The sequence below is a fragment of the Apostichopus japonicus genome, chromosome 11 (assembly GCF_037975245.1).
Source record: "Apostichopus japonicus isolate 1M-3 chromosome 11, ASM3797524v1, whole genome shotgun sequence".
In the NCBI taxonomy this organism is placed as follows: Eukaryota; Metazoa; Echinodermata; class Holothuroidea; order Aspidochirotida; family Stichopodidae; genus Apostichopus; species Apostichopus japonicus.
In genome coordinates, this window is record NC_092571.1 from 24,194,128 (window position 1) to 24,220,324 (window position 26,197).

At 40.3% G+C, this 26,197-nt stretch overlaps 3 protein-coding genes across 8 annotated transcripts in view; 2 read left to right on the plus strand and 1 right to left on the minus strand.

Annotated features, from left to right (window-relative positions):
- Positions 1 to 194: 194 nt before the first annotated feature.
- Positions 195 to 6,771, plus strand: LOC139975570 (uncharacterized). The gene is made up of 3 exons (XM_071983579.1): positions 195 to 340; positions 3,495 to 3,838; positions 4,340 to 6,771. The coding sequence occupies exons 2-3, from the start codon at positions 3,531 to 3,533 to the stop codon at positions 4,989 to 4,991; spliced, it is 960 nt and encodes a 319-aa protein (XP_071839680.1). The 5' UTR covers positions 195 to 340; positions 3,495 to 3,530; the 3' UTR covers positions 4,992 to 6,771.
- Positions 6,772 to 8,686: 1,915 nt separating this feature from the next.
- Positions 8,687 to 26,197, plus strand: part of LOC139975573 (uncharacterized) — a 28,962-nt gene continuing 11,451 nt past the window's right edge. For 3 of the 6 annotated variants that reach the window (XR_011795789.1, XR_011795788.1, XR_011795790.1), the window contains exons 1-4: positions 8,715 to 8,834; positions 9,948 to 10,112; positions 11,091 to 11,404; positions 19,397 to 23,778. The gene's annotated coding sequence lies outside the window, so the exon portion shown is untranslated. Of the gene's footprint in view, positions 8,835 to 9,947; positions 10,113 to 11,060; positions 11,405 to 19,396; positions 23,779 to 26,197 lie in introns of those variants that run through there. The other 3 variants (XR_011795791.1, XR_011795793.1, XR_011795792.1) reach the window with 3 other exon arrangements.
- LOC139975571 (uncharacterized) lies at positions 11,613 to 19,106 on the minus strand. The gene is made up of 2 exons (XM_071983580.1): positions 19,004 to 19,106; positions 11,613 to 18,411 (listed from the first exon to the last, which is right to left on the minus strand). Exon 2 carries the CDS (start codon positions 18,255 to 18,257, stop codon positions 12,588 to 12,590), a length of 5,670 nt encoding a protein of 1,889 aa, XP_071839681.1. The 5' UTR covers positions 18,258 to 18,411; positions 19,004 to 19,106; the 3' UTR covers positions 11,613 to 12,587.

The window sequence follows — 26,197 nt, forward strand, 5'->3', positions numbered from 1 at the left end:
GCCTATTGTTGTTTTTTTTGTGGAAGTTAAAGTTCATTTGGAGTTACCAGAGATCAAACTGTGGAAACCGTGTTATATCTGTATCTTCCACTGTCCAGCCCATTAGATAACATGTGCGTTACCCCTCATAAGAGTAGGAGAGAGAATGTTGGCATTTGAAAATTAGCTTATGGGCATCCGTAGAATTTGAATTCTTAAGCCGAGCAAAGTGCTATTAGGTTATCTTTGTCGTTAACTTAATACGTCGTTGTATATACATGCATTGCGCCTATGCACCGTACCCAAGTGAACATACAACGTGGCTATTGGATCGGAGTGAACGATATCGTTGCGAATCAAGGTATTATATCTTTCCTTCCGTTGTTAACGTTTTCCTTGGTATTTTGCAATTGTCGAGATCCATAATAGAGCATTTTTAAATTAAAATAGTGGTTCCGGCCATTTACATTCGGCTTCATAAGCAGTCGTCTAGTGCCATGACGTCATCGAAACCTCAATGCATTTTGCATTCTGGTTTTCTTTGTTAAGTTTTTTCTCATTTTACATTGCGAACATTTTGTTGGTTTCAATATGAGTAACTAAAGTTGGGGCTTTGATAATCAACAAACTTTTTAAGTGCGTATATCTGCCTGTGGGTGTGTCTGTGCGTGTTTCATGATGTGTGCCACAATGAACGCGCGTATGCAGCAGACTTAATTATTACCTAATTAATAAATACCACAGGCTGATTGTTCTTTCCAACATATCGCCTCATTTCAAGCGAAATGCTTGCGGACAAAATATGTCTTAAATGTGTTGCATGCTTCAGACAGAAAATAGGTTGCAGTTATATATAAATCTAAAATAATTACTTGTGTACCATGAAACATCAGATATGTTCCCATAAAGCTGCTAACCTAGATAGGCTATCAAGTCAGTATAACCCCTGCAGACACAGGATTGACATAGACAGGGGAGGTCACTCATTCACTACATTCCGACAAGTATTTATGATTTTACTATACCAGCCCTGACAAATCAATCGTCCAATCAGTGAGATGTTTCATTGTCTAATTGAATATATCTCGATTATTTGGTAAATACTATCTTCGACGGTCAAAACTTCTACAAAAAGTCTTCTGAACAAGTTTGGTAAGTTAAAGCATGGAGCTATTCGGTAATAGCTCCATGGTTATAGCAATACGGTTTGGCGGACCGAGACCTTTTAACGCTATAGCGCAACAGGGGTATAACATATACGTTATGGATCATTGTAATCATCATACAAGCGGCGGGTACAGTCTGTGATAATATTAGCAAACATAGACACAGCTTCAATCAGATTGAAGGGTGTTGGTTCGTCCATACATGGAGCTATTTCGGTAATAGCTCCATGGTCCATATTAATAAACTTAATCGCTATGTATACACTTCAAACCGCAAAGCTGATTGGTCATATTTGTTTTGCCAAAAAGAAAGAAAATGAAGGAGGAAAACACACACCTGAAAGACTATTCATAATGATGAGGCAAAAAGGTTCAAAGACCATTTGTAAGAAACCAGCGATGTATCAATGCCATCGGCGTATAACGAAGAACTTCGGACCCGCATACCAAGGATTAAATGAGGCCCCTTAAAAGGGTAACCATTCGCTGTGTCGGGCTTTTCTCTTCTTCGTCCTCTTCTTACCATGGGTCCCTTGTGAGTGAGGACAGTTTAATTAATCTAGTGTTAGCCAATTATTTACCACTTCAACATTATAGAATGAATCACACAAGAAAAGTTCTGGAAACACAAGTACTGAATTCGTCGTTTTCTTTTAAGGCTCGTGACCCTTAAGGTTCCGGAGACAGGGGTCCCCCTCCCCCACCGCACCCTTCTCAATCCTCTGGCGTTATAAGCCGTTGATAAATATCGGTTTAGGGAGTCACTGAAGGTTGGCGGGTGGGAGAGAATTAAGGGGTACTAGTTAGTGGTTGCATATATGATAATATCACGAGAGACGTGTTGATAATCGAGATTAGAACGTTACTCGTGTAGTTGTTGTCGAATTTTGTCTCTTCGTGTCAACTTTGGACCATCAAGTGTTTTACCAATATTTACGTTATACTATTTATTAACCAAGATTGTAAGTGTCACCATTTGGATTTGTCATATGATATTACTATCTAGCCACTGTGTCGGAGTTTGACTTTGTGCCTGTATTTTATGTCAGTTATAGCTATATATGGTATTAGCATGAGATGAGAGTGTTGGACATCATACTCTAAGAATCCCTTACTATGTATAAGGCAGAAGAGTGCAGGGTTCCCCAACCCTCCCTCCTCCCTCATGCCACAGAGAACCCACGGATGGTAAAAAAAATGGTTATGGTTGTATTATCTGAACAATGTAAACCCTCTTTTCAATATTTGATTTGATGTCTCAGCTACTATGTCACCTTTGATCCAAATGACCTTGCACTAGCTATATCCAAGATGGAATTATGTAAACATTGGGTTGTAGATTGTGGATGTGCAAAAAAAAATCAAATTAAGTTAAATAATGATAAGACAGAGGTTATTGTTTTCAATCGGTCTAGTGACAAATGTGAATTTAAGAATAGTTCATTCCGGATTAGTGATAATATTAAACATACCACTCCTGCGGTACGCAACCTTGTTGTTTATGTGTCTCGATTGAATATAATAAGGGGTCGCAGCTTTTACTATGCTGCCCCCGTTTGTGGAACTCACCTTCAGTAGATATATGAGGTCTCTGGACTCGCTTGATCAGTTTAAACATCGTCTTAAAACTCATCTTTTTTTCACATTATTATTAGATGCTTCTCCTTCTCCTTCTCCTTCTCCTTCTCCTTCTCCTTCTCCTTCTCCTTCTCCTTCTCCTTCTCCTTCTCCTTCTCCTTCTCCTTCTCCTTCTCCTTCTCCTTCTCCTTCTCCTTCTCCTTCTCCTTCTCCTTCTCCTTCTCCTTCTCCTTCTCCTTCTCCTTCTCCTTCTCCTTCTCCTTCTCCTTCTCCTTCTCCTTCTCCTTCTCCTTCTCCTTCTCCTTCTCCTTCTCCTTCTCCTTCTCCTTCTCCTTCTCCTTCTCCTTCTCCTTCTCCTTCTCCTTCTCCTTCTCCTTCTCCTTCTCCTTCTCCTTCTCCTTCTCCTTCTCCTTCTCCTTCTCCTTCTCCTTCTCCTTCTCCTTCTCCTTCTCCTTCTCCTTCTCCTTCTCCTTCTCCTTCTCCTTCTCCTTCTCCTTCTCCTTCTCCTTCTCCTTCTCCTTCTCCTTCTCCTTCTCCTTCTCCTTCTCTAACTCCTTCTTCTTCTCCTTCTCCTTCTTCTGAATCTGAATATTATTATTTCAACGGCCAATCTTAAAACTGACCGAAACTTCTTTAGCGAGCAGACTTTTAGTGAGTAAATATACAATGTTCCCGTATTCTATCGTAGTTACATGTACTCATACTCGCCCACATAAATTTGTACTTCAAGTCTGTCCGTTAGTGAGAAATTCTCGTGGTTTCTTTATTCAGGTGGAAAACGACTCATTCTCTTTTAAATAAACAACCATGGCTAGTCAAGAAAAGCAACGCCCTCTTCGGGTCTTCATGTGGGTCGTTCCACGAACAAACAGCACAGTTTTCACCAAGTGTATGTCCTTCGTGGACAAGGTCGAAGTATGGATGGAACCCTACTTTGCTTGTAACATGAATGATACCGTATACAACCCTGAATGGGGAAAAGGAGTTCCAGCTATGGAGAAATTAAGGACCACAATGAAAGAGTTTATGGAAAAACCAGAATACCAAGAATTAATGAAACAGGAACTTGAAAAAGTCGAGAAATACCCAAACGTTTGGCCACAAGAGCAGTTCAGGTATAATAACGATGTGTCAACAGTAGAACATATGATTCAGTTTTATAATATTAATATAAACTATACAATACATAATACTAAAATATACTGGAAAGTGTTCAATCAATACGTGATCGATAGTTGATATTTGGGAAATTGACAATTACAGGTAACAACAATTTAAGGTTTGTTTTAGTATATATATATATATATATATATATATATATATATATATATATATATATATATATATATATATAAAAACTTAGATGCCTGGTACGTTTTCGTTAAAGGATTCGCGAGGCGTGATCAGTTGTATGTGTGTGTTACCACAATGACATTTAATTTGTTGATTTCCTATTCCAAACTTGCATTCAATTAGTAACTTGTTTTGTTCTATACTGTAATTTGTAACTGATAATGACAATCTATACCGCGCGGTTGATAAATCTACCTACCCTAATACAACTCTCTTATTTTCTTTCCTTTTCTATTTTTTTTTCTGTTAAACCGATTAAACAGATATGCTTGGCTGAAGGATCAGCTTGAAGTAGATCCAGATGACAAGCAGTTGGTCTTTATAAAAGATCAGTCTTGTGCGATCTACGATCACATGGAATATCTTCCGGATGTTCCAACACGACACGTATTTCTGATCAGACACCCGAGGAATGTCTACCCATCATTGAAACAAATTTTCACCAACAACACCGAATTCACGCAACTTCCCTGGGATGAGACGAACCTGATTGAAGAATTGCCATCTATGCCCATTAAGGATCACTTTAAGATCCATCGAGATCTGTGGAAGAAAATCAAAAACAAATTGGACCCAGACGTCATCGTTATCGATGGACATGATCTGGCCAGCAGACCTGAAGTAATACTTCCAAAGTTCTTTACTGAGTTAGGTATTCCTTACAAAGAATCTTACTTGAAGTGGGAAGCTGATCCGGAACTTGTGTATTCATCATGGAGAGGTACAGGCCAGTTGATATTTACAACTTCCAAGACCAAAGCTACTTCACGAGCTGTTGAGTCTACCCACTTTGTACCCCCAAAGGTACCCCGTGGCAGCTTCACGGCGGATTGGAAACTGACAGATGAGTTGCAGGAGTGTATAGATTATTCGATGCCATTTTATGAAGAAATGTATGAACAAAGGTTACAATAATCGAGCAAAAAGGAAAATAACTATGTTTTTAATTGATAAAATGGACGCTTATAACCAATTACATTTCTTCTTCTGCTTTCTTTTCTATCCGTGCAAATTTAACTTCGAAGGCCCGACTATACAGTGACATTAAAAAAACCTACATGTATGCTAAAACCGCCACAACGTTTGAATGATTTAAACGCACACTTTTGAAAAGTTTGTGGAATATCCATTTGTATGCAGGTCCTTATCATTTTTAACTGATTAACTGTGTCCTCATAAACTGCCAACTAAATAACCTTCATTGAAGTTTGGTATAACTTCAGGCGGTGCTCGTTTCTTTCTTATTTTGTAGAAGAAAAGGCTACCTGTTAGGGGTATATGCCCTCGCCTGGCCTCGCCTAAAATTAGCAAGGTACATGTACAGAGTAGTCTTACTTTTCAACTTCTGATACTTGTAGATACAAAGATAGGCCAGAAATGTCTTTGTTACAACTATAGCCAGTAATTGTCTTTGATACAACTGTAGCTAGTAAATGTTGATCGAAAAGGCTGTTTTGGAACATGGAACGCCGATCGTGACAACAACAGGGTTTTACAAACCCCCCCCCAGATGGCCGGAAACGGCCCTTCCCTAGTGTTCATATATATATATATATAATATATATATATGTATAATATATATGAAATTGTATAATATGTATAATTGGATGATCTTTTATGGGCTTACTGGCTCAACTTTTTTTGATTGGAGCTTGCATGTCATATTTTTGGTGTTGCATATATTACACACCAAAATTACCAATACAAATGTTTTAACCATACGAGCCAATTCAACATTAGTGACATATTAATTCAATTAAATATCTGGCATTGATCAAATTAGAGTAAGTTAGGATATACCAGAAGTTTGATGCCTTTTGCAGGGTGGTGCTGAAGCCCGGCCCCCTTGCATCGAGACTGTGACTGTGATCATTGTCGTGATGTGTGTATGACGGTTCCCCTAGAAGAGGAAGATAATGATACGTTTTAGAAAAGTCACCCAGGAAAGTATGTGGACAAGATAAAGGAAACAAACGAACGGCTGAGCCGTTGTGAACCCCAGCCCCTTGCATAGAGACTGTGATCATCGTTAGGTGTGTATTGCGGTTGGGAATATAATGGTACACATGATCTTAGGCAGAATCCCGAGAAACGTTGCCATATAGAATCTCAACCGAAATGCCATGATTTTGTTGTTATTCAGCTAAGAAAGAAGCATTCAGCTACTACGTGTGAATGTCCAGTTAGCAGCTGTTGGCGTGAAGGCAGTTTGGCTGTCATTAAGATTACAGAAGGAAAGGTGGAAATGTATTTCAGATATTGTGAAAGTTCAGTAAGCACAGTTGGTGGAAATGTTGCTATTGGCGTTAAGGCAGCTTAGCTGTCCGCAAGACGACGAAAGGAAACATGGGAAGGTATTTCCGGAATTGTGAAAGCCTATTTATCAGAGTTGGTGGAAATGTTGCTATTGGCGTTAAGGCGGTTAAGCTGTCCGCAAGCTGACTAAAGGAACGTGGAAATGTATTTCCTGAATTGTGAAAGCCCATTTATAGGAGTTGGTGGAAATGTTGCTATTGGCGTTAAGGCAGTTGTTGTTGTGTGCGTGAATAGAGTGATAAGAAACAAATAGGACTGGAAACATGTGCAGATTGGATCGAAATATTGCCGTAACGAAAGACGTAGCACGTTGTTGATTGGGTGACTGAGAAGGCGTTACCGAACATGAGAGAGTACTTAAACAGAGACGAGAGGGAGGAGGGCGAGAGGGAGGAGGGCGAGAGGGGGGGGGGGGGACGAGAGGGGGAGGAGGAGGACCAAACATTTTGAACACGATATCTCAAGAAGGGACGCTTGGACCATTCTCATCTTTAGTATGTAGTTGGTTTTACTCAACTATCCTCTTCGTGCCTTGTGGCACATAAGGCCATCACGCTCTGTTTCCACTTGTCCCTGGCTCGTGCACTTTCCCTTGCCTCATTCCAAGTCTTCCACCCGCCTTGCTTTCTTTCTCTTTCCACTGTCCTCCTCCACGTTGTTTTTGGTCTGCCAACTTTCCGCTTCCCTTCTGGCCGCCATGTCAGGGCAATCGTACAATGGTGATCATTTGGTTTCCTTAAAACATGACCAATCCAATTCCATCTTCTTCTTTTGACTTCTTGACTTATTCTTGCAGTTTGAATGTATTTATTGAGCTCATCCATTGAAATGATATTGGGCCAGAATATTTGTATTGCCTTCTTCAAACACTGGTATTGGAAGGAATCCAGTCTTTTCCACGTTTCGCAACCATAAAGAAGTACTGGTCTTACCAAAGTTTTGTATAGCTTGATTTTGGTTTTTCTTCCGTACTGTTTGGATCTCCATATCTTGTTCAATTTAGTAAATGCAACTCTTGCCTTGTTAATTCTGCTATTCATTTCCCTCTCTCCACCTCCATCTTTGCTTACTATTGCTACTAAGTATGCAAATTCATTCACATCATCTATGTCATCCTCTTCTATTTTAACTGCATCCCTCTTCTTGTTATTCATTCTCATGATCTTTGTCTTCCTTTTGTTTACTTTAAGTCCAACTCTTCTCGCAAGACCAGTTATACTGTTTGTTTTCTTTTGCATTTGAGAATGGCTGGAAGATAGGAGCGCGATGTCATCTGCAAAGTCTAGATCTTCAAGCTTAGACATCATCTGCCACCTGATCCCTGTGTTGTTGTCTTTGGTAGTCTCTCTCATCATCCAGTCAATCACAAGAAGAAACAGAAATCCGGACATTACGCATCCTTGCTTTACCCCCGTCTTTACTTGGAACCACCCTGTTACTTCGCCGTCATCTAACACTGCACACACACTGTCTGAATACATTAGTTTGACTATGTTGATGATTTTCCCTGGTATGCCGTATTGCCTCATGATCTCCCACAAACTGTCCCGGTGAATCGAATCAAAAGCTTTTTCAAAGTCGATGAAATTTATGTATAATGAAGATTGCCACTCAGTGGATTGTTCAATAATATTTCTCAGTATGAAGATCTGTTCAGTTGTGCTCTTTCCTTGACGAAATCCTGCTTGTTCTGGTCTGAGTTTCTTGTCAATGCCTATTTTAATCCTGTCACTAACAATTCTTCCCAGTATCTTGCTTGCAATAGGCAGCAATGCTATCCCTCGCCAGATATCTCAAGCAGGGACGCTTGGACCATTCTAATATTTAGTATGTAGTTGGTTTTAGTGGAGATCAATTGTTTTTTGGGGTCCCCAGGGGTCAATTGTGAAAACCTTGTAAACACGATATCTCAAGAAGATAACCTTGCACCAGTCTTATATTAAGTATGTGGTTGTGACACGTTCAATTCAAGATCCCTATTGTTTTTTGTTGAGGTCAAAGGTCATTTGGGGTTACTTGTAGTCAAATTGTGAAAACCTTGTAAACACGATATCTTAAGAAGGGAAGCAAGTATATCGTTGTAATACTCGTTAAGTTCAAGAAGCCTATTGTTGTTGTTTTGTGTGGAAGTTAAAGGTCATTTGGAGTTACCAGAGATCAAATTGTGGAAACCGTGATATATATGTATCTTCCACTGTTCATCCCATTATATAACATGTGCACTACCACTCATAAGAGTAGGAGAGACTGTTGGCATTTGAAAATTAGCTTATGGGCATCCGTAGAATTTGAATTCTTAAGCCGAACAAAGTGCTACTAGGTTATCTTTGTCGGTAACTGAATACAACGTTGTATATACAAGCATTGCGCCTATGCACCGTACCCAAGTGAACATACAACGTGGCTATTGGATCGGAGTGAACGATATCGTTGCGAATCAAGGTATTATATCTTTCCTTCCGTTGTTAACGTTTTCCTTGGTATTTTGCAATTGTCGAGATCCATCATAGAGCATTTTTAAATAAAAATAGTGGTTCCGGCCATTTACATTCGGCTTCATAAGCAGTCGTCTAGTGCCATGACGTCATCGAAACCTCAATGCATTTTGCATTCTGGTTTTCTTTGTTAAGTTTTTTCTCATTTTACATTGCGAACATTTTGTTGGTTCAGTATGAGTGACTAAAGTTGGGGCTTTGATAATCAACAAACTTTTTAAGTGCGAATGTGTGCCTGTGGGTGTGTCTGTGCGTGTTTCATGATGTGTGTCACAATGAACGCGCGTATGCAGCAGACTTAATTATTACCTAATTAATAAATACCACAGGCTGATTGTTCTTTCCAACAATTTGCCTCCTTTGAAGCGAAATGCTTGCGGACAAAATATGTCGTAAATGTGTTGCATGCTTCAGACAGAAGATAGATTGCAGTTATATATAAATCTAAAATAATTACTTGTGTACCATGAAACATCAGATATGTTCCCATAAAGCTGCTAACCTAGATAGGCTATCAAGTCAGTATAACCCCTGCAGACACAGGATTGACATAGACAGGGGAGGTCACTCATTCACTACATTCCGACAAGTATTTATGATTTTACTATACCAGCCCTGACAAATCAATCGTCCAATCAGTGAGATGTTTCATTGTCTAATTGAATATACCTCGATTATTTGGTACATACTATCTTCGACGGTCAAAACTTCTACAAAAAGTCTTCTGAACAAGTTTGGTAAGTTAAAGCATGGAGCTATTCGGTAATAGCTCCATGGTTATAGCAATACGGTTTGGCGGACCGGGACCTTTTAGCCCTATAGCGCAACAGGGGTATAAAATATACGTTATGGATCATTGTAATCATAATACAAGCGGCGGGTACAGTCTGTGATAATATTAGCAAACATAGACGCAGCTTCAATCAGATTGAAGGGTGTTGGTTCGTCCATACATGGAGCTATTTCGGTAATAGCTCCATGGTCCATATTAATAAACTTAATCGCTATGTATACACTTCAAACCGCAAAGCTGATTGGTCATATTTGTTTTGCCAAAAAGAAAGAAAATGAAGGAGGAAGCACACACCTGAAAGACTATTCATAATGATGAAGCAAAAAGGTTCAAAGACCATTTGTAAGAAACCAGTGATGTATCAATGCCATCGGCGTATAACGAATATCTTCGGACCGGGATACCAAGGATTAAATGAGGCCCCTTAAACGGGTAACCATTCGCTGAGTCGGGCTTTTCTCTTCTTGGTCCTCTTCTTAGCATGGGTCCCTTGTGAGTGAGGATAGTTTAATTAATCTAGTGTTAGCCAATTATTTACCACTTCAACAGTATAGAATGAATCATACAAGAAAAGTTTTGGAAACACAAGTACTGAATTCGTCGTTTTCTTTTAAGGCTCGTGACCCTTAAGGTTCCGGAGACAGGGGTCCCCCTCCCCCACCGCACCCTTCTCAATCCTCTGGCGTTATAAGCCGTTGATACATATCGTTTTAGGGAGTCACTGAAGGTTGGCGGGTGGGAGAGAAAGGGTATTAGTTAATGGTTGCATATATGATAATATCACGAGAGACGTGTTAATAATCGAGATTAGAACGTTACTCGTGTAGTTGTTGTCGGATTCTGTCTCTTCGTGTCAACTTTGGACCATCAAGTGTTTTACCAATATTTACGTTATACTATTTATTAACCAAGATTGTAAACAAAGTGTCACCATTTGGATTTGTCATATGATATTACTATCTAGCCCTGTGTCGGAGTTTGACTTTGTGCCTGTATTAGTGTCAGTTATAGATTGATATCTTATTAGCATGAGATGGCAGTGTTAGTTAATACTCTAAGAATCCTTTATTATTTCTAAGGCTGAGGAATACAGGGTCCCCCCCCCCTCCACCCTCATGCAACAGAGAAACCACGGATGGTAGCAAAAAATGGTTATGATTGTATTATCTGAACAATGTTCTTTTTCAATATTTGAGTTGATGTCTCAGCTGCTATGTCACCTTTGATCCAAATGATCTTTGTTAATAGATTATTTGATTAGTGAGTCAATATACGATGTACCCGTATTCTATCGTAGTTACATGTACTCATACTCACCCACATAAATTTGTACTTCAAGTCTGTCCGTTAGTGATAGTTTCTCGTGGTTTCTTTATTCAGGTGCAAAACGACTAATTCTCTTTTAAATAGACAACCATGGCTAGTCAAGAAAATCAACGCCCTCTTCGGGTCTTCATGTGGATCGTTCCACGAACAAACAGCACAGTTTTCACCAAGTGTATGTCCTTCGTGGACAAGGTCGAAGTATGGATGGAACCTTACATGGCTTGTAACATGAATGATACCTTCTACAACCCTGAGTGGGGAAAAGGAGTTCCAGCTGTTGAGAAATTAAGGACCACAATGAAAGAGTTTATGGACAAACCAGAATACCAAGAATTAATGAAACAGGAACTTGAAAAAGTCGAGAAATACCCAAACGTTTGGCCACAAGAGCAGTTCAGGTATAATAACGATGTGTCAACAGTAGAACATATGATTCAGTTTTATATTATTAATTTAAGCTATACTATACATAATACTAAAATATACTGGAAAGTGTTCAATCAATACGTGATCAATAGTTGATATTTGGGAAAGTGACAATTACAGGTAAGATAAATTTAAGGTTTGTTTTAGTATATATTGTTGACGGTAAAAAATGACAAAACATCAAACAAATAAAGCCCTGGCACCTCCGCCGACTATGTATTGACACACACCAAATAACTGTAAAGATGATGGTTCAATCTGTAAAAGGACACAACAAAATATCCATAAGTACAGATTTAAACACACAAAAAGATATAATATACATATATGTAACAATTATCCCACTAATGCCAAGAATGTAAGTCATAAAGATTCATCACACATGAACAACAATTATAAACATACACTATTCTACTTTAAGCTAAATAGTCACTAAAATCACTGAACTCGATACTCAAATATCAGAAGGTGACCTTAATTATAATAATAATAACAAATATGCTCTCAAGCACATAGAGGATAAGCAAGTAAAAGTACAACACATCCTGACACTCGTACCCCACTATACTAATGCACAACACAATAGCTTAATGAGTAATATGCAACGCTTCCCTTCCCTGAAGTCTAACCACAAGGCCCCCTAACAACGTTAACAATATATATTCTTGAAGGCCTAGGCTCACGGCCCAAACAAACTTATTACCAAAAGGTTAAATGCCTCAATGAGGATAAACAATCATACTAGGGAACAGGAAAACAAACAATACAGCACACTAATGCCATAACTAAAGACTGATAATAGAGAAATCAAATAAATCGCCTAATTCAATGCAAAATTAAGAAAACTTACGACATTGGGTCTCTCTAGGAGGTGCATGGGTGACGCGACTTAAATCCAAGTAACCCAACTCTCAAATAAGACGAGCGCCACCTATTGGCTGCTCTCTGCCTCCAACATACCGGCCCCTAAATATCACAAACCCACTTTAATATTTACACAACATTCAAAGGAGGCAGTGCAACTCCCCCTACAACAACAATTTGAACAACAGTGAGTATTAAGTAACTTATAACTACATGCTACAACAACTAGCAAAAAATGGTAAAACCAAACAACACAATTAAATAACACTGTAATACTTGTGGAATTCACCACTAAGCTTGTACACTTCTTGTTGAAACACCTTCAATAGTTTCAAGTAAACACAATTTTCTTACAGGTCTGACCAGATTTGCACTTGAAGTCTTCACCTTCACAGATCTCACTAGGTTATCTTTTCCAGGATATATCTCTACAACTCTGCCAATAACCCACTTGTTCCTAGGAAGTTCTTCATCTACAAGAAGAACAATGTCCCCTACAGCTAAATTCCTTTGGGGTTCCAACCACTTCTGCCTTTCCTGCATTAAAGCTAAATACTCTCTACACCATCTTCGCCAAAAAACACCAGCCAAGTACTGAACTTGCCTCCACCTTCTTCTACAGTACATGTCCTTCTTATCAAATGTGTCAGCTGGAATAGCTGAGCCTTGGCGCAACAGTAACAAATGATTGGGTGTTAACGGTTCAGGATCTGACACATCGTCCGATACATATGTGAGTGGACGACTGTTCACTATAGATTCCACTTTACACATCAAGGTCAACAACTTTTCGTCATCAAGAACTTGTTCTCTAGTCAAAGATCGCAAAACCTTACGGGTCGTCCGTATTAATCTCTCCCAAACTCCTCCCATATTAGAAGCATAAGGAGTATTAAATCTCCACTTAATCATTTTCTGTTGCAAAAAACATGTGATTCTTGTCTCATTCCACGCCTCTATGACACTTCTGAGTTCACGCTCAGCTCCAACAAAATTGGACCCATTGTCTGACCTTATCTCAATGGGTACCCCCCTACGGGCTACAAATCTTTGGAATGCATGGATGAAAGAGTCTGTGTCCAGACTATGAGCTATTTCTATATGTATGGCTCTAACGACTAAACAAGTAAACATGCAGCCATAACGCTTAACCTCTGACCGACCCCTTTTTACCATAAATGGGCCGAAATAGTCTATGCCCACAAAACTAAATGGTGGCATATCTGGCTTCACTCTATCAAATGGTAAATCTGCCATTTTTTGATTAATCTTGGGAGCTGTGGCTCTCCTACAAGTGAAACACTGTGTTACAACTCTACGCACAATGGATCTAGCACCAATGATCCAAAATCGTTCCCTCAAAAGAGAAAGAACATGCTCCCTACCAACGTGACCGTTTTCCTCATGTGTGTAACGAACGACTAACTCCGTCACATGACTATCCTTAGGCAGTATTGGAGGGTGCATCATACCCTCCTTCACTGGTGCATTACTCAACCGACCCCCGACACACAAAACGCCAGTCTGTGACAAATAGGGATCTAACTTACGCAAAACACTGCCCTTTAGTTTAACCTCACTGGCTTCAGACGTGAATTCCCTAAAGTGTTCCCTTTGAACACACCTAACTATGGCTTCTTCAGCCTCCAGCAACTCTGTTATTGTCAAGGGCCCCTTTAATTCAACTCTATTTCTTCTGTTCATCTTGAACAAAAGATACCTTCTGAACCTTAATATCCATGCAACATTTCTCTGTAGTTTTAACCAACTAGAATGACCTTCAAAATACTTATGAAGAACTTCATTTACTGCTTCTTGTTTAATTACATAGGATTCGACCTTGACAACCTTGACTTCTGGGTCCCCTTCCAAACCTGCAGATGCAGCTAGACCTTTAGGCCATCTAGTGTCATCCTCCCAAAGAAAGTCTGGTCCTAGGACCCAGGCTCCCTTGTCAACCAATTCTCCAGCCGTCAAGCCCCTAGAGGCATCGTCGGCTGGGTTTTGGTGTGTCGGCACATGGCGCCACTGACTAGGTGCAGAACCTTCATGAATTAAGGCTACACGGTTAGCCACAAAGGTCTTGAAGCGCTTCTCTTGGTTACTTATATAACTAAGCACTATAGCACTATCAGTCCAAAAGAAGGACTCATCGATGCGAGCACCTAGCTCACGTCGAATCATTGTATCCAACTTCACTGACAAGGTAGCAGCAGTAAGCTCCAATCTAGGTATGGTCACCTGTCTCAAAGGTGCCAGATGTGCTTTAGCCATTACAATACCACAATGAACTGCACCATCTTCATAAATGGTTCTAAGGTATGAAACTGCCCCATAAGCCTTCTCAGAGGCATCTGAGAAATGATGAAGCTCGTGACGAGATACTGCTTGTACCCCTGGGGCAAGACACCTGCTAACTCTGAACATATCTAGCTTCGAAATGTCTGCCTTCCACGCAAGCCATTCACCTATGAGCTCCCTAGGAAGGGGCTCATCCCATCCAAGCTGCCGACGGCACAAATCTTGGATTATTGCCTTACCCTTTATCGTGAACGGACATGCAAACCCAAGGGGATCATATACCGAACTGACTACACTTAGAAGACCTCGTCTAGTTAATGGCTTGGTCCTTAAATTAACCTTATATCCAAAGCTATCTTCATTGACATCCCAAAAAACACCAAGTGCTCTCTCTACAGGAAGAGCCTCTTGATTAAAGTCAATGTCTTTAACAGCCTTGGCTCTGTCATCCTGAGGGATATGACTGAGTACCTTAACACTATTAGTGATCCACTTTGTTAATTTGAATCCACCCTTACTGAGAAGCTCTTTTAACTCAGAATACAGCTCTATGGCCTCTTCTTCAGTACTCACAGCCTTTAGGCAATCATCAACATAAAAGTTGGATCTGACCGTATTAATAGTGCTCTCCTTAAAGTTACCTTGATTATCTTCAGCTGTGCGCTGAAGAGCAAAATTACAACAACTCGGGCTCCAACAACCCCCAAACACATGTACACACATTCTGTACTCTTGTGGCTCAACATTCATGTTCCCACCTGGCCACCATAAGAATCTCATCACATCACGGTTACTAGGACTAACCCTCACTTGGTAAAACATTGACTCAATGTCAGCCATGAGAGCTACTCGCCCTTCCCGAAATCTAAGCAAAACTCCAAACAACTTGTTAGCCATATCTGGACCTTGGTGGACATTCTCATTTATAGAGGTCCCTTTGTACACTGAAGCACAGTCATAAACTATCCGAACCTTATCGGGTTTCATCGGGTGAGTGACTGGATGGTGTGGTAGGTACCAAACAGCTCCATCACTCCTCCCGATCTCCTCTTCAGGGACAACTTGAGCATACCCTTTATTGAGCACCTCACCCATAGCCTTAGCATACTTCTCTTGCAAATTAGAATCCTTCCTTAACCTCTTGGCCAAACCCTTTAACCTCTGTGCAGCACATTCCCTGTTGTTGGGTAACTCTACTGGTTGCTGCTTAAATGGTATCCCTAACTGGTAATGACCTTCAGTATGGCAAATCGTTTCTTCCCACATTGCTACAGCTCTTTTGTCATTTGGAGACAACCCATTCTCATGAGCTAGGTTTTCACTTGAGTCTATCTTCCAAAATTTTTTCAATTGAGTGTCTAGCTCAGCATTGCTACAAACAAAGTGACATACTGGGTTTCCACCAGGTTTCCCTAATGGCCCACTCACAGCCCAACCTAGTTGGGTCCGAATGGCATATGGATCACCAGTCTTACCCTTTCTAACTTCAATGGGCACTAACGCCTCTGGGACATCTTGCCCTATAAGCAATTCGACCTGCATAGGATTAACTTGTGGCAAAACAAGCTCACTAAAATGATTCCATCGCTTCAAGTCTTGCGATTTGACGATGTTTTCCTCTCTAATGGGAATCTCAGGTGCACTATAGACCCGAGGTACATTAATAACATGAGCATGATCTGAGCTCGTTACCTCCAAGTTAACAACAGAGGTGCTAGTGACACTCTCCTTACTGTGCAGTGTACTCAATGAGAGCTTCTGCTTGTTACCAGCTGTTCCTAATTTTCTTAGTAGTGACTCTGAGCAGAATGAGTTTGTAGAGCCGGTGTCCAATAATGCAAAAGTAGACACACTACGACTTCCACCCTCTACTCTTACTTGAACAGGAACCACCGGAAGTGCTACCCTTGAGTTACCGGCCCCATTGACAGCAGCAGATACCTTTGAAGCACCTGTGGTAAATCCACTCTGTACTAAAGATTCAGGCTGCACCACAGCATCATTGTGTGCTTGAGGTGCTTCAACAGTACCTAGATGCAGAAATTTGGTGTGTTTTTTTCCACACCCATGAACACTGCATGTCCTAGCTAATGTGCACTCATTAGACCTATGCCCTGTCCTTAAACAGTTAAAACAGAGCCTATTCTCTTTAGCAAATCCAAACCTTTGAGTAGGATACATCTCCTTAAATTCATCGCACCTGAATAACGAATGACCACTCTTATTACACTTGAGACACGGAACATTCTGCTCTGTGAGCAAATTAAAATTTGTCCCTCTATTTCTCGCCTTGGGTTTAGAACCATCGAACTTGCCCACCACTAAGTTACCTTCCTTAGCTCTCAAGCTTAACCTCCCATATACAGGATCATTCAGCTCTTCAGCTGCATCATTGATGAACTCTACTATATCGGCAATATTTGGTACCCTACTATGTCGCTTCCTAATACGACGAGCCTCCCTCACCCACCTGGACCGTAGGAAATTAGGTAACCTCTCAGCAATTGAGAGGAGAACCCTCTGGTTATTCATCTCTGCTATGAAACCCATAGAACTTAATGTTTCCTTACAACTCTGCAGATCATCTGCAAAATCTCTTAACCCCTGCTTGTCATACGAGGAGAAGGTGCCCCCAGAAGTGATGTTCTCCAACCAAGCATCTGCTATCAGGTGGTTGTCACCAAAACGATCTTTAAGGATCCCTAGCGCCCTGGGGTAACCATCGCAAGGATCCATGACGGAACAGCACTGTATGACCTTGTTCGCTTTTCCCACACAATACTGCTGCAGACGTGTAAGCTTAGCTCCATAACTAAGATTTGAACTACCAACGCTGTTCTCGAAGGACCTAATAAATGACCAGTATTTCATGGGATTCCCATCAAAATAGCTTAACTCTGCTCGCGGCAAATGAATAGCTTCAATTAACTGGTTTCGATCTTGATCTGACAGCTGTGGTGTGGCTTCTGGAACTATAATCTTCTCACTCGGGTGAAATTCCAGAGCTTCGGGACGCAACACAGCACCTTCGCTTTCAACCACATTGGAGGATTTTTTAACACAACTCAAATCAACCTTATGCTCTGCCTCCATGTAGGCCTTCTCTTCTGCTTCGGCCATAGCTATTTCCATCCTGAGGTCTAGCTCGTCTTTCTGCTGTTTCAACCTCAGCTCTGCTAGCTGTAGATCTTGTTGCTGTTGCAACAAAACTGCACGTGCTGCTAACGCAGCTTTCTTGGCGTTGGCTTTGGCTCTCTCACTTGTGATCGAGCTACTTGAGCTTGTTTGGCTTACCGAATCAGAAGGCATGACCAATGGGACATCTTGGGATCTCTGCCAGGTCGAAATCTCCTGACTGAACTCATCAAAAGCACGATGAATGGCTGACATATATGCTTCGGCTTCATGAATATCATCATCCTCTTTGAGCACTTCCAGGTATGCATTATGTGCCTCTTCAAGCTCTCCAATTGCCTGACTGTAGGCTTCATTCTTTTGTTGCACAGTAGCCCTACAGCTGCTGTCTGGCTGTGGGTTTTCTGTTATTATGGCCTTTATTTCATTTCCCAAACGGGTAAGACATCCCCTCTTGGTGGCTCTAGCCTTCTTCAGTCCTTTCACGACTGCTAGGTCTGGCTCTACTGAACCTTGTGACATCATACTTGATCAAACTTGACAACTTATCCAAACAGACGTTGTCATTGAACTTATGTTGACGGTAAAAAATGACAAAACATCAAACAAATAAAGCCCTGGCACCTCCGCCGACTATGTATTGACACACACCAAATAACTGTAAAGATGATGGTTCAATCTGTAAAAGGACACAACAAAATATCCATAAGTACAGATTTAAACACACAAAAAGATATAATATACATATATGTAACAATTATCCCACTAATGCCAAGAATGTAAGTCATAAAGATTCATCACACATGAACAACAATTATAAACATACACTATTCTACTTTAAGCTAAATAGTCACTAAAATCACTGAACTCGATACTCAAATATCAGAAGGTGACCTTAATTATAATAATAATAACAAATATGCTCTCAAGCACATAGAGGATAAGCAAGTAAAAGTACAACACATCCTGACACTCGTACCCCACTATACTAATGCACAACACAATAGCTTAATGAGTAATATGCAACGCTTCCCTTCCCTGAAGTCTAACCACAAGGCCCCCTAACAACGTTAACAATATATATTCTTGAAGGCCTAGGCTCACGGCCCAAACAAACTTATTACCAAAAGGTTAAATGCCTCAATGAGGATAAACAATCATACTAGGGAACAGGAAAACAAACAATACAGCACACTAATGCCATAACTAAAGACTGATAATAGAGAAATCAAATAAATCGCCTAATTCAATGCAAAATTAAGAAAACTTACGACATTGGGTCTCTCTAGGAGGTGCATGGGTGACGCGACTTAAATCCAAGTAACCCAACTCTCAAATAAGACGAGCGCCACCTATTGGCTGCTCTCTGCCTCCAACATATATATAATTTTATATATATGAACTTAGATGCCTGGTACGGTTTCGTTAACGGATTCGCGACGCGTGATCAGTTGTATGTGTGTGTTACCACAATGACATTTAATTTGTTGATTTCCTATTCCAAACTTGCATTCAATTAGTAACTTGTTTTGTTCTATACTGTAATTTGTAACTGATAATGACAATCTATACCGCGCGGTTGATAAATCTACCTACCCTCTTATTTTCTTTCCTTTTCTATTTTTTTTTTTTTTTTTTTTTTTTTTGTTAAACCGATTAAACAGATATGCTTGGCTGAAGGATCAGCTTGAAGTAGATCCAGATGACAAGCAGTTGGTCTTTATAAAAGATCAGTCTTGTGCGATCTACGATCACATGGAATATCTTCCGGATGTTCCAACACGACACGTATTTCTGATCAGACACCCGAGGAATGTCTACCCATCATTGAAACAACTTTTCACCAACAACACCGAATTAATGCAACTTCCCTGGGATGAGACGAACCTGATTGAACAAGTGCCATCTATGCCCATTAAGGATCACTTTAAGATCCATCGAGATCTGTGGAAGAAAATCAAAAACAAATTGGATCCAGACGTCATCGTTATCGATGGACATGATTTGGCCAGCAGGCCTGAAGTAATACTTCCAAAGTTCTTTACTGAGTTAGGTATTCCTTACAAAGAATCTTACTTGAAGTGGGAAGCTGATCCGGAACTTGTGTATTCATCATGGAGAGGTACAGGCCAGTTGATATTTACAACTTCCAAGACCAAAGCTACTTCACGAGCTGTTGAGTCTACCCACTTTGTACCCCCAAAGGTACCCCGTGGCAGCTTCACGGCGGATTGGAAACTGACAGATGAGTTGCAGGAGTGTATAGATTATTCGATGCCATTTTATGAAGAAATGTATGAACAAAGGTTACAATAATCGAGCAAAAAGGAAAATAACTATGTTTTTAATTGATAAAATGGACGCTTATAACCAATTACATTTCTTCTTCTGCTTTCTTTTCTATCCGTGCAAATTTAACTTCGAAGGCCCGACTATACAGTAACATTAAAAAAACCTACATGTATGCTAAAACCGCCACAACGTTTGAATGATTTAAACGCACACTTTTGAAAAGTTTGTGGAATATCCATTTGTATGCAGGTCCTTATCATTTTTAACTGATTAACTGTGTCCTCATAAACTGCCAACTAAATAACCTTCATTGAAGTTTGGTATAACTTCAGGCGGTGCTCGTTTCTTTCTTATTTTGTAGAAGAAAAGGCTACCTGTTAGGGGTATATGCCCTCGCCTGGCCTCGCCTAAAATTAGCAAGGTACATGTACAGAGTAGTCTTACTTTTCAACTTCTGATACTTGTAGATACAAAGATAGGCCAGAAATGTCTTTGTTACAACTATAGCCAGTAATTGTCTTTGATACAACTGTAGTTAGTAAATGTTGATCGAAAAGGCTGTTTTGGAACATGGAACGCCGATCGTGACAACAACAGGGTTTTACAAACCCCCCAGATGGCCGGAAACGGCCCTTCCCTAGTGTTCATATATATATATATAATATATATATATATGTAAAATATATATGAAATTGTATAATATGTATAATTGGATGATCTTTTATGGGCTTACTGGCTCAACTTTTTTTGATTGGAGCTTGCATGTCATATTTTTGGTGTTGCATATATTACACTCCAAAATTACCAATACAAATGTTTTAACCATACGAGCCAATTCAACATTAGTGACATATTAATTCAATTAAATATCTGGCATTGATCAAATTAGAGTAAGTTAGGATATACCAGAAGTTTGATGCCTTTTGCAGGGTGGTGCTGAAGCCCGGCCCCCTTGCATCGAGACTGTGACTGTGATCATTGTCGTGATGTGTGTATGACGGTTCCCCTAGAAGAGGAAGATAATGATACGTTTTAGAAAAGTCACCCAGGAAAGTATGTGGACAAGATAAAGGAAACAAACGAACGGCTGAGCCGTTGTGAACCCCAGCCCCTTGCATAGAGACTGTGATCATCGTTAGGTGTGTATTGCGGTTGGGAATATAATGGTACACATGATCTTAGGCAGAATCCCGAGAAACGTTGCCATATAGAATCTCAACCGAAATGCCATGATTTTGTTGTTATTCAGCTAAGAAAGAAGCATTCAGCTACTACGTGTGAATGTCCAGTTAGCAGCTGTTGGCGTGAAGGCAGTTTGGCTGTCATTAAGATTACAGAAGGAAAGGTGGAAATGTATTTCAGATATTGTGAAAGTTCAGTAAGCACAGTTGGTGGAAATGTTGCTATTGGCGTAAAGGCAGCTTAGCTGTCCGCAAGCTGACTAAAGGAACGTGGAAATGTATTTCCTGAATTGTGAAAGCCCATTTATAGGAGTTGGTGGAAATGTTGCTATTGGCGTTAAGGCAGTTGTTGTTGTGTGCGTGAATAGAGTGATAAGAAACAAATAGGACTGGAAACATGTGCAGATTGGATCGAAATATTGCCGTAACGAAAGACGTAGCACGTTGTTGATTGGGTGACTGAGAAGGCGTTACCGAACATGAGAGAGTACTTAAACAGAGACGAGAGGGAGGAGGGCGAGAGGGAGGAGGGCGAGAGGGGGGGGGGACGAGAGGGGGAGGAGGAGGACCAAACATTTTGAACACGATATCTCAAGAAGGGACGCTTGGACCATTCTCATCTTTAGTATGTAGTTGGTTTTACTCAACTATCCTCTTCGTGCCTTGTGGCACATAAGGCCATCACGCTCTGTTTCCACTTGTCCCTGGCTCGTGCACTTTCCCTTGCCTCATTCCAAGTCTTCCACCCGCCTTGCTTTCTTTCTCTTTCCACTGTCCTCCTCCACGTTGTTTTTGGTCTGCCAACTTTCCGCTTCCCTTCTGGCCGCCATGTCAGGGCAATCGTACAATGGTGATCATTTGGTTTCCTTAAAACATGACCAATCCAATTCCATCTTCTTCTTTTGACTTCTTGACTTATTCTTGCAGTTTGAATGTATTTATTGAGCTCATCCATTGAAATGATATTGGGCCAGAATATTTGTATTGCCTTCTTCAAACACTGGTATTGGAAGGAATCCAGTCTTTTCCACGTTTCGCAACCATAAAGAAGTACTGGTCTTACCAAAGTTTTGTATAGCTTGATTTTGGTTTTTCTTCCGTACTGTTTGGATCTCCATATCTTGTTCAATTTAGTAAATGCAACTCTTGCCTTGTTAATTCTGCTATTCATTTCCCTCTCTCCACCTCCATCTTTGCTTACTATTGCTACTAAGTATGCAAATTCATTCACATCATCTATGTCATCCTCTTCTATTTTAACTGCATCCCTCTTCTTGTTATTCATTCTCATGATCTTTGTCTTCCTTTTGTTTACTTTAAGTCCAACTCTTCTCGCAAGACCAGTTATACTGTTTGTTTTCTTTTGCATTTGAGAATGGCTGGAAGATAGGAGCGCGATGTCATCTGCAAAGTCTAGATCTTCAAGCTTAGACATCATCTGCCACCTGATCCCTGTGTTGTTGTCTTTGGTAGTCTCTCTCATCATCCAGTCAATCACAAGAAGAAACAGAAATCCGGACATTACGCATCCTTGCTTTACCCCCGTCTTTACTTGGAACCACCCTGTTACTTCGCCGTCATCTAACACTGCACACACACTGTCTGAATACATTAGTTTGACTATGTTGATGATTTTCCCTGGTATGCCGTATTGCCTCATGATCTCCCACAAACTGTCCCGGTGAATCGAATCAAAAGCCTTTTCAAAGTCGATGAAATTTATGTATAATGAAGATTGCCACTCAGTGGATTGTTCAATAATATTTCTCAGTATGAAGATCTGTTCAGTTGTGCTCTTTCCTTGACGAAATCCTGCTTGTTCTGGTCTGAGTTTCTTGTCAATGCCTATTTTAATCCTGTCAATAACAATTCTTCCCAGTATCTTGCTTGCAATAGGCAGCAATGCTATCCCTCGCCAGATATCTCAAGCAGGGACGCTTGGACCATTCTAATATTTAGTATGTAGTTGGTTTTAGTGGAGATCAATTGTTTTTTGGGGTCCCCAGGGGTCAATTGTGAAAACCTTGTAAACACGATATCTCAAGAAGATAACCTTGCACCAGTCTTATATTAAGTATGTGGTTGTGACACGTTCAATTCAAGATCCCTATTGTTTTTTGTTGAGGTCAAAGGTCATTTGGGGTTACTTGTAGTCAAATTGTGAAAACCTTGTAAACACGATATCTTAAGAAGGGAAGCAAGTATATCGTTGTAATACTCGTTAAGTTCAAGAAGCCTATTGTTGTTGTTTTGTGTGGAAGTTAAAGGTCATTTGGAGTTACCAGAGATCAAATTGTGGAAACCGTGATATATATGTATCTTCCACTGTTCATCCCATTATATAACATGTGCACTACCACTCATAAGAGTAGGAGAGACTGTTGGCATTTGAAAATTAGCTTATGGGCATCCGTAGAATTTGAATTCTTAAGCCGAACAAAGTGCTACTAGGTTATCTTTGTCGGTAACTGAATACAACGTTGTATATACAAGCATTGCGCCTATGCACCGTACCCAAGTGAACATACAACGTGGCTATTGGATCGGAGTGAACGATATCGTTGCGAATCAAGGTATTATATCTTTCCTTCCGTTGTTAACGTTTTCCTTGGTATTTTGCAATTGTCGAGATCCATCATAGAGCATTTGTAAATAAAAATAGTGGTTCCGGCCATTTACATTCGGCTTCATAAGCAGTCGTCTAGTGCCATGACGTCATCGAAACCTCAATGCATTTTGCATTCTGGTTTTCTTTGTTAAGTTTTTTTCTCATTTTACATTGCGCACATTTTGTTGGTTCAGTATGAGTGACTAAAGTTGGGGCTTTGATAATCAACAAACTTTTTAAGTGCGAATGTGTGCCTGTGGGTGTGTCTGTGCGTGTTTCATGATGTGTGTCACAATGAACGCGCGTATGCAGCAGACTTAATTATTACCTAATTAATAAATACCACAGGCTGATTGTTCTTTCCAACAATTTGCCTCCTTTGAAGCGAAATGCTTGCGGACAAAATATGTCTTAAATGTGTTGCATGCTTCAGACAGAAGATAGATTGCAGTTATATATAAATCTAAAATAATTACTTGTGTACCATGAAACATCAGATATGTTCCCATAAAGCTGCTAACCTAGATAGGCTATCAAGTCAGTATAACCCCTGCAGACACAGGATTGACATAGACAGGGGAGGTCACTCATTCACTACATTCCGACAAGTATTTATGATTTTACTATACCAGCCCTGACAAATCAATCGTCCAATCAGTGAGATGTTTCATTGTCTAATTGAATATACCTCGATTATTTGGTAAATAATATCTTCGACGGTCAAAACTTCTACAAAAAGTCTTCTGAACAAGTTTGGTAAGTTAAAGCATGGAGCTATTCGGTAATAGCTCCATGGTTATAGCAATACGGTTTGGCGGACCGGGACCTTTTAGCCCTATAGCGCAACAGGGGTATAAAATATACGTTATGGATCATTGTAATCATAATACAAGCGGCGGGTACAGTCTGTGATAATATTAGCAAACATAGACGCAGCTTCAATCAGATTGAAGGGTGTTGGTTCGTCCATACATGGAGCTATTTCGGTAATAGCTCCATGGTCCATATTAATAAACTTAATCGCTATGTATACACTTCAAACCGCAAAGCTGATTGGTCATATTTGTTTTGCCAAAAAGAAAGAAAATGAAGGAGGAAGCACACACCTGAAAGACTATTCATAATGATGAAGCAAAAAGGTTCAAAGACCATTTGTAAGAAACCAGTGATGTATCAATGCCATCGGCGTATAACGAATATCTTCGGACCGGGATACCAAGGATTAAATGAGGCCCCTTAAACGGGTAACCATTCGCTGAGTCGGGCTTTTCTCTTCTTGGTCCTCTTCTTACCATGGGTCCATTGTGAGTGAGGATAGTTTAATTAATCTAGTGTTAGCCAATTATTTACCACTTCAACAGTATAGAATGAATCATACAAGAAAAGTTCTAGAAACACAAGTACTGAATTCGTCGTTTTCTTTTAAGGCTCGTGACCCGTAAGGTTCTGGAGCCAGGGTGGACCCCTGGCTCCCCCACCCCACCATTCTCAATCCTCTGGCGTTATAAGCCGTGATAAATATCGTTTTAGGGAGTCACTGAAGGTTGGCGGGTGGGAGAGAATTAAGGGGTACTAGTTAATGGTTGCATATATGATAATATCACGAGAGACGTGTTGATAATCGAGATTAGAACGTTTCTCGTGTAGTTGTTGTCGAATTCTGTCTCTTCGTGTCAACTTTGGACCATCAAGTGTTTTACCAATATTTACGTTATACTATTTATTAACCAAGACTGTAAACAAAGTGTCACCATTTGGATTTGTCATATGATATTACTATCTAGCCACTGTGTCGGGGTTTGACTTTGAGCCTGTATTTTATGTCAGTTATAGCTATATATAGTATTAGCATGAGATGACAATGTTGGACATCATACTCTAAGAACCCCTTACTATGTATAAGGCAGAAGAGTGCAGGGTTCCCCAACCCTCCCTCCTCCCTCATGCCACAGAGAAACCACGGATGGTAATAAAAATGATTATGGTTACCACTCCTGCGGTACACAGCCTGGCTGTTTATTTGTCTCGATTGAAAACGATTAGGGTTCGCAGGTTTCACTAAATATGCTGGCCCGTTTGTGGATCACACCACCAGTAGATATATGATGTCTCTCGACTCACTTGATCAGTTTAAACATCGTCTTAAAACTCATTTTTTCCACATTGTTATTAGATGCTTCATCTTTTCCTCCTCCTCCTTCTCCTTCTCCTTCTCCTTCTCCTTCTCCTTCTCCTTCTCCTTCTCCTTCTCCTTCTCCTTCTCCTTCTCCTTCTCCTTCTCCTTCTCCTTCTCCTTCTCCTTCTCCTTCTCCTTCTCCTTCTCCTTCTCCTTCTCCTTCTCCTTCTCCTTCTCCTTCTCCTTCTCCTTCTCCTTCTCCTTCTCC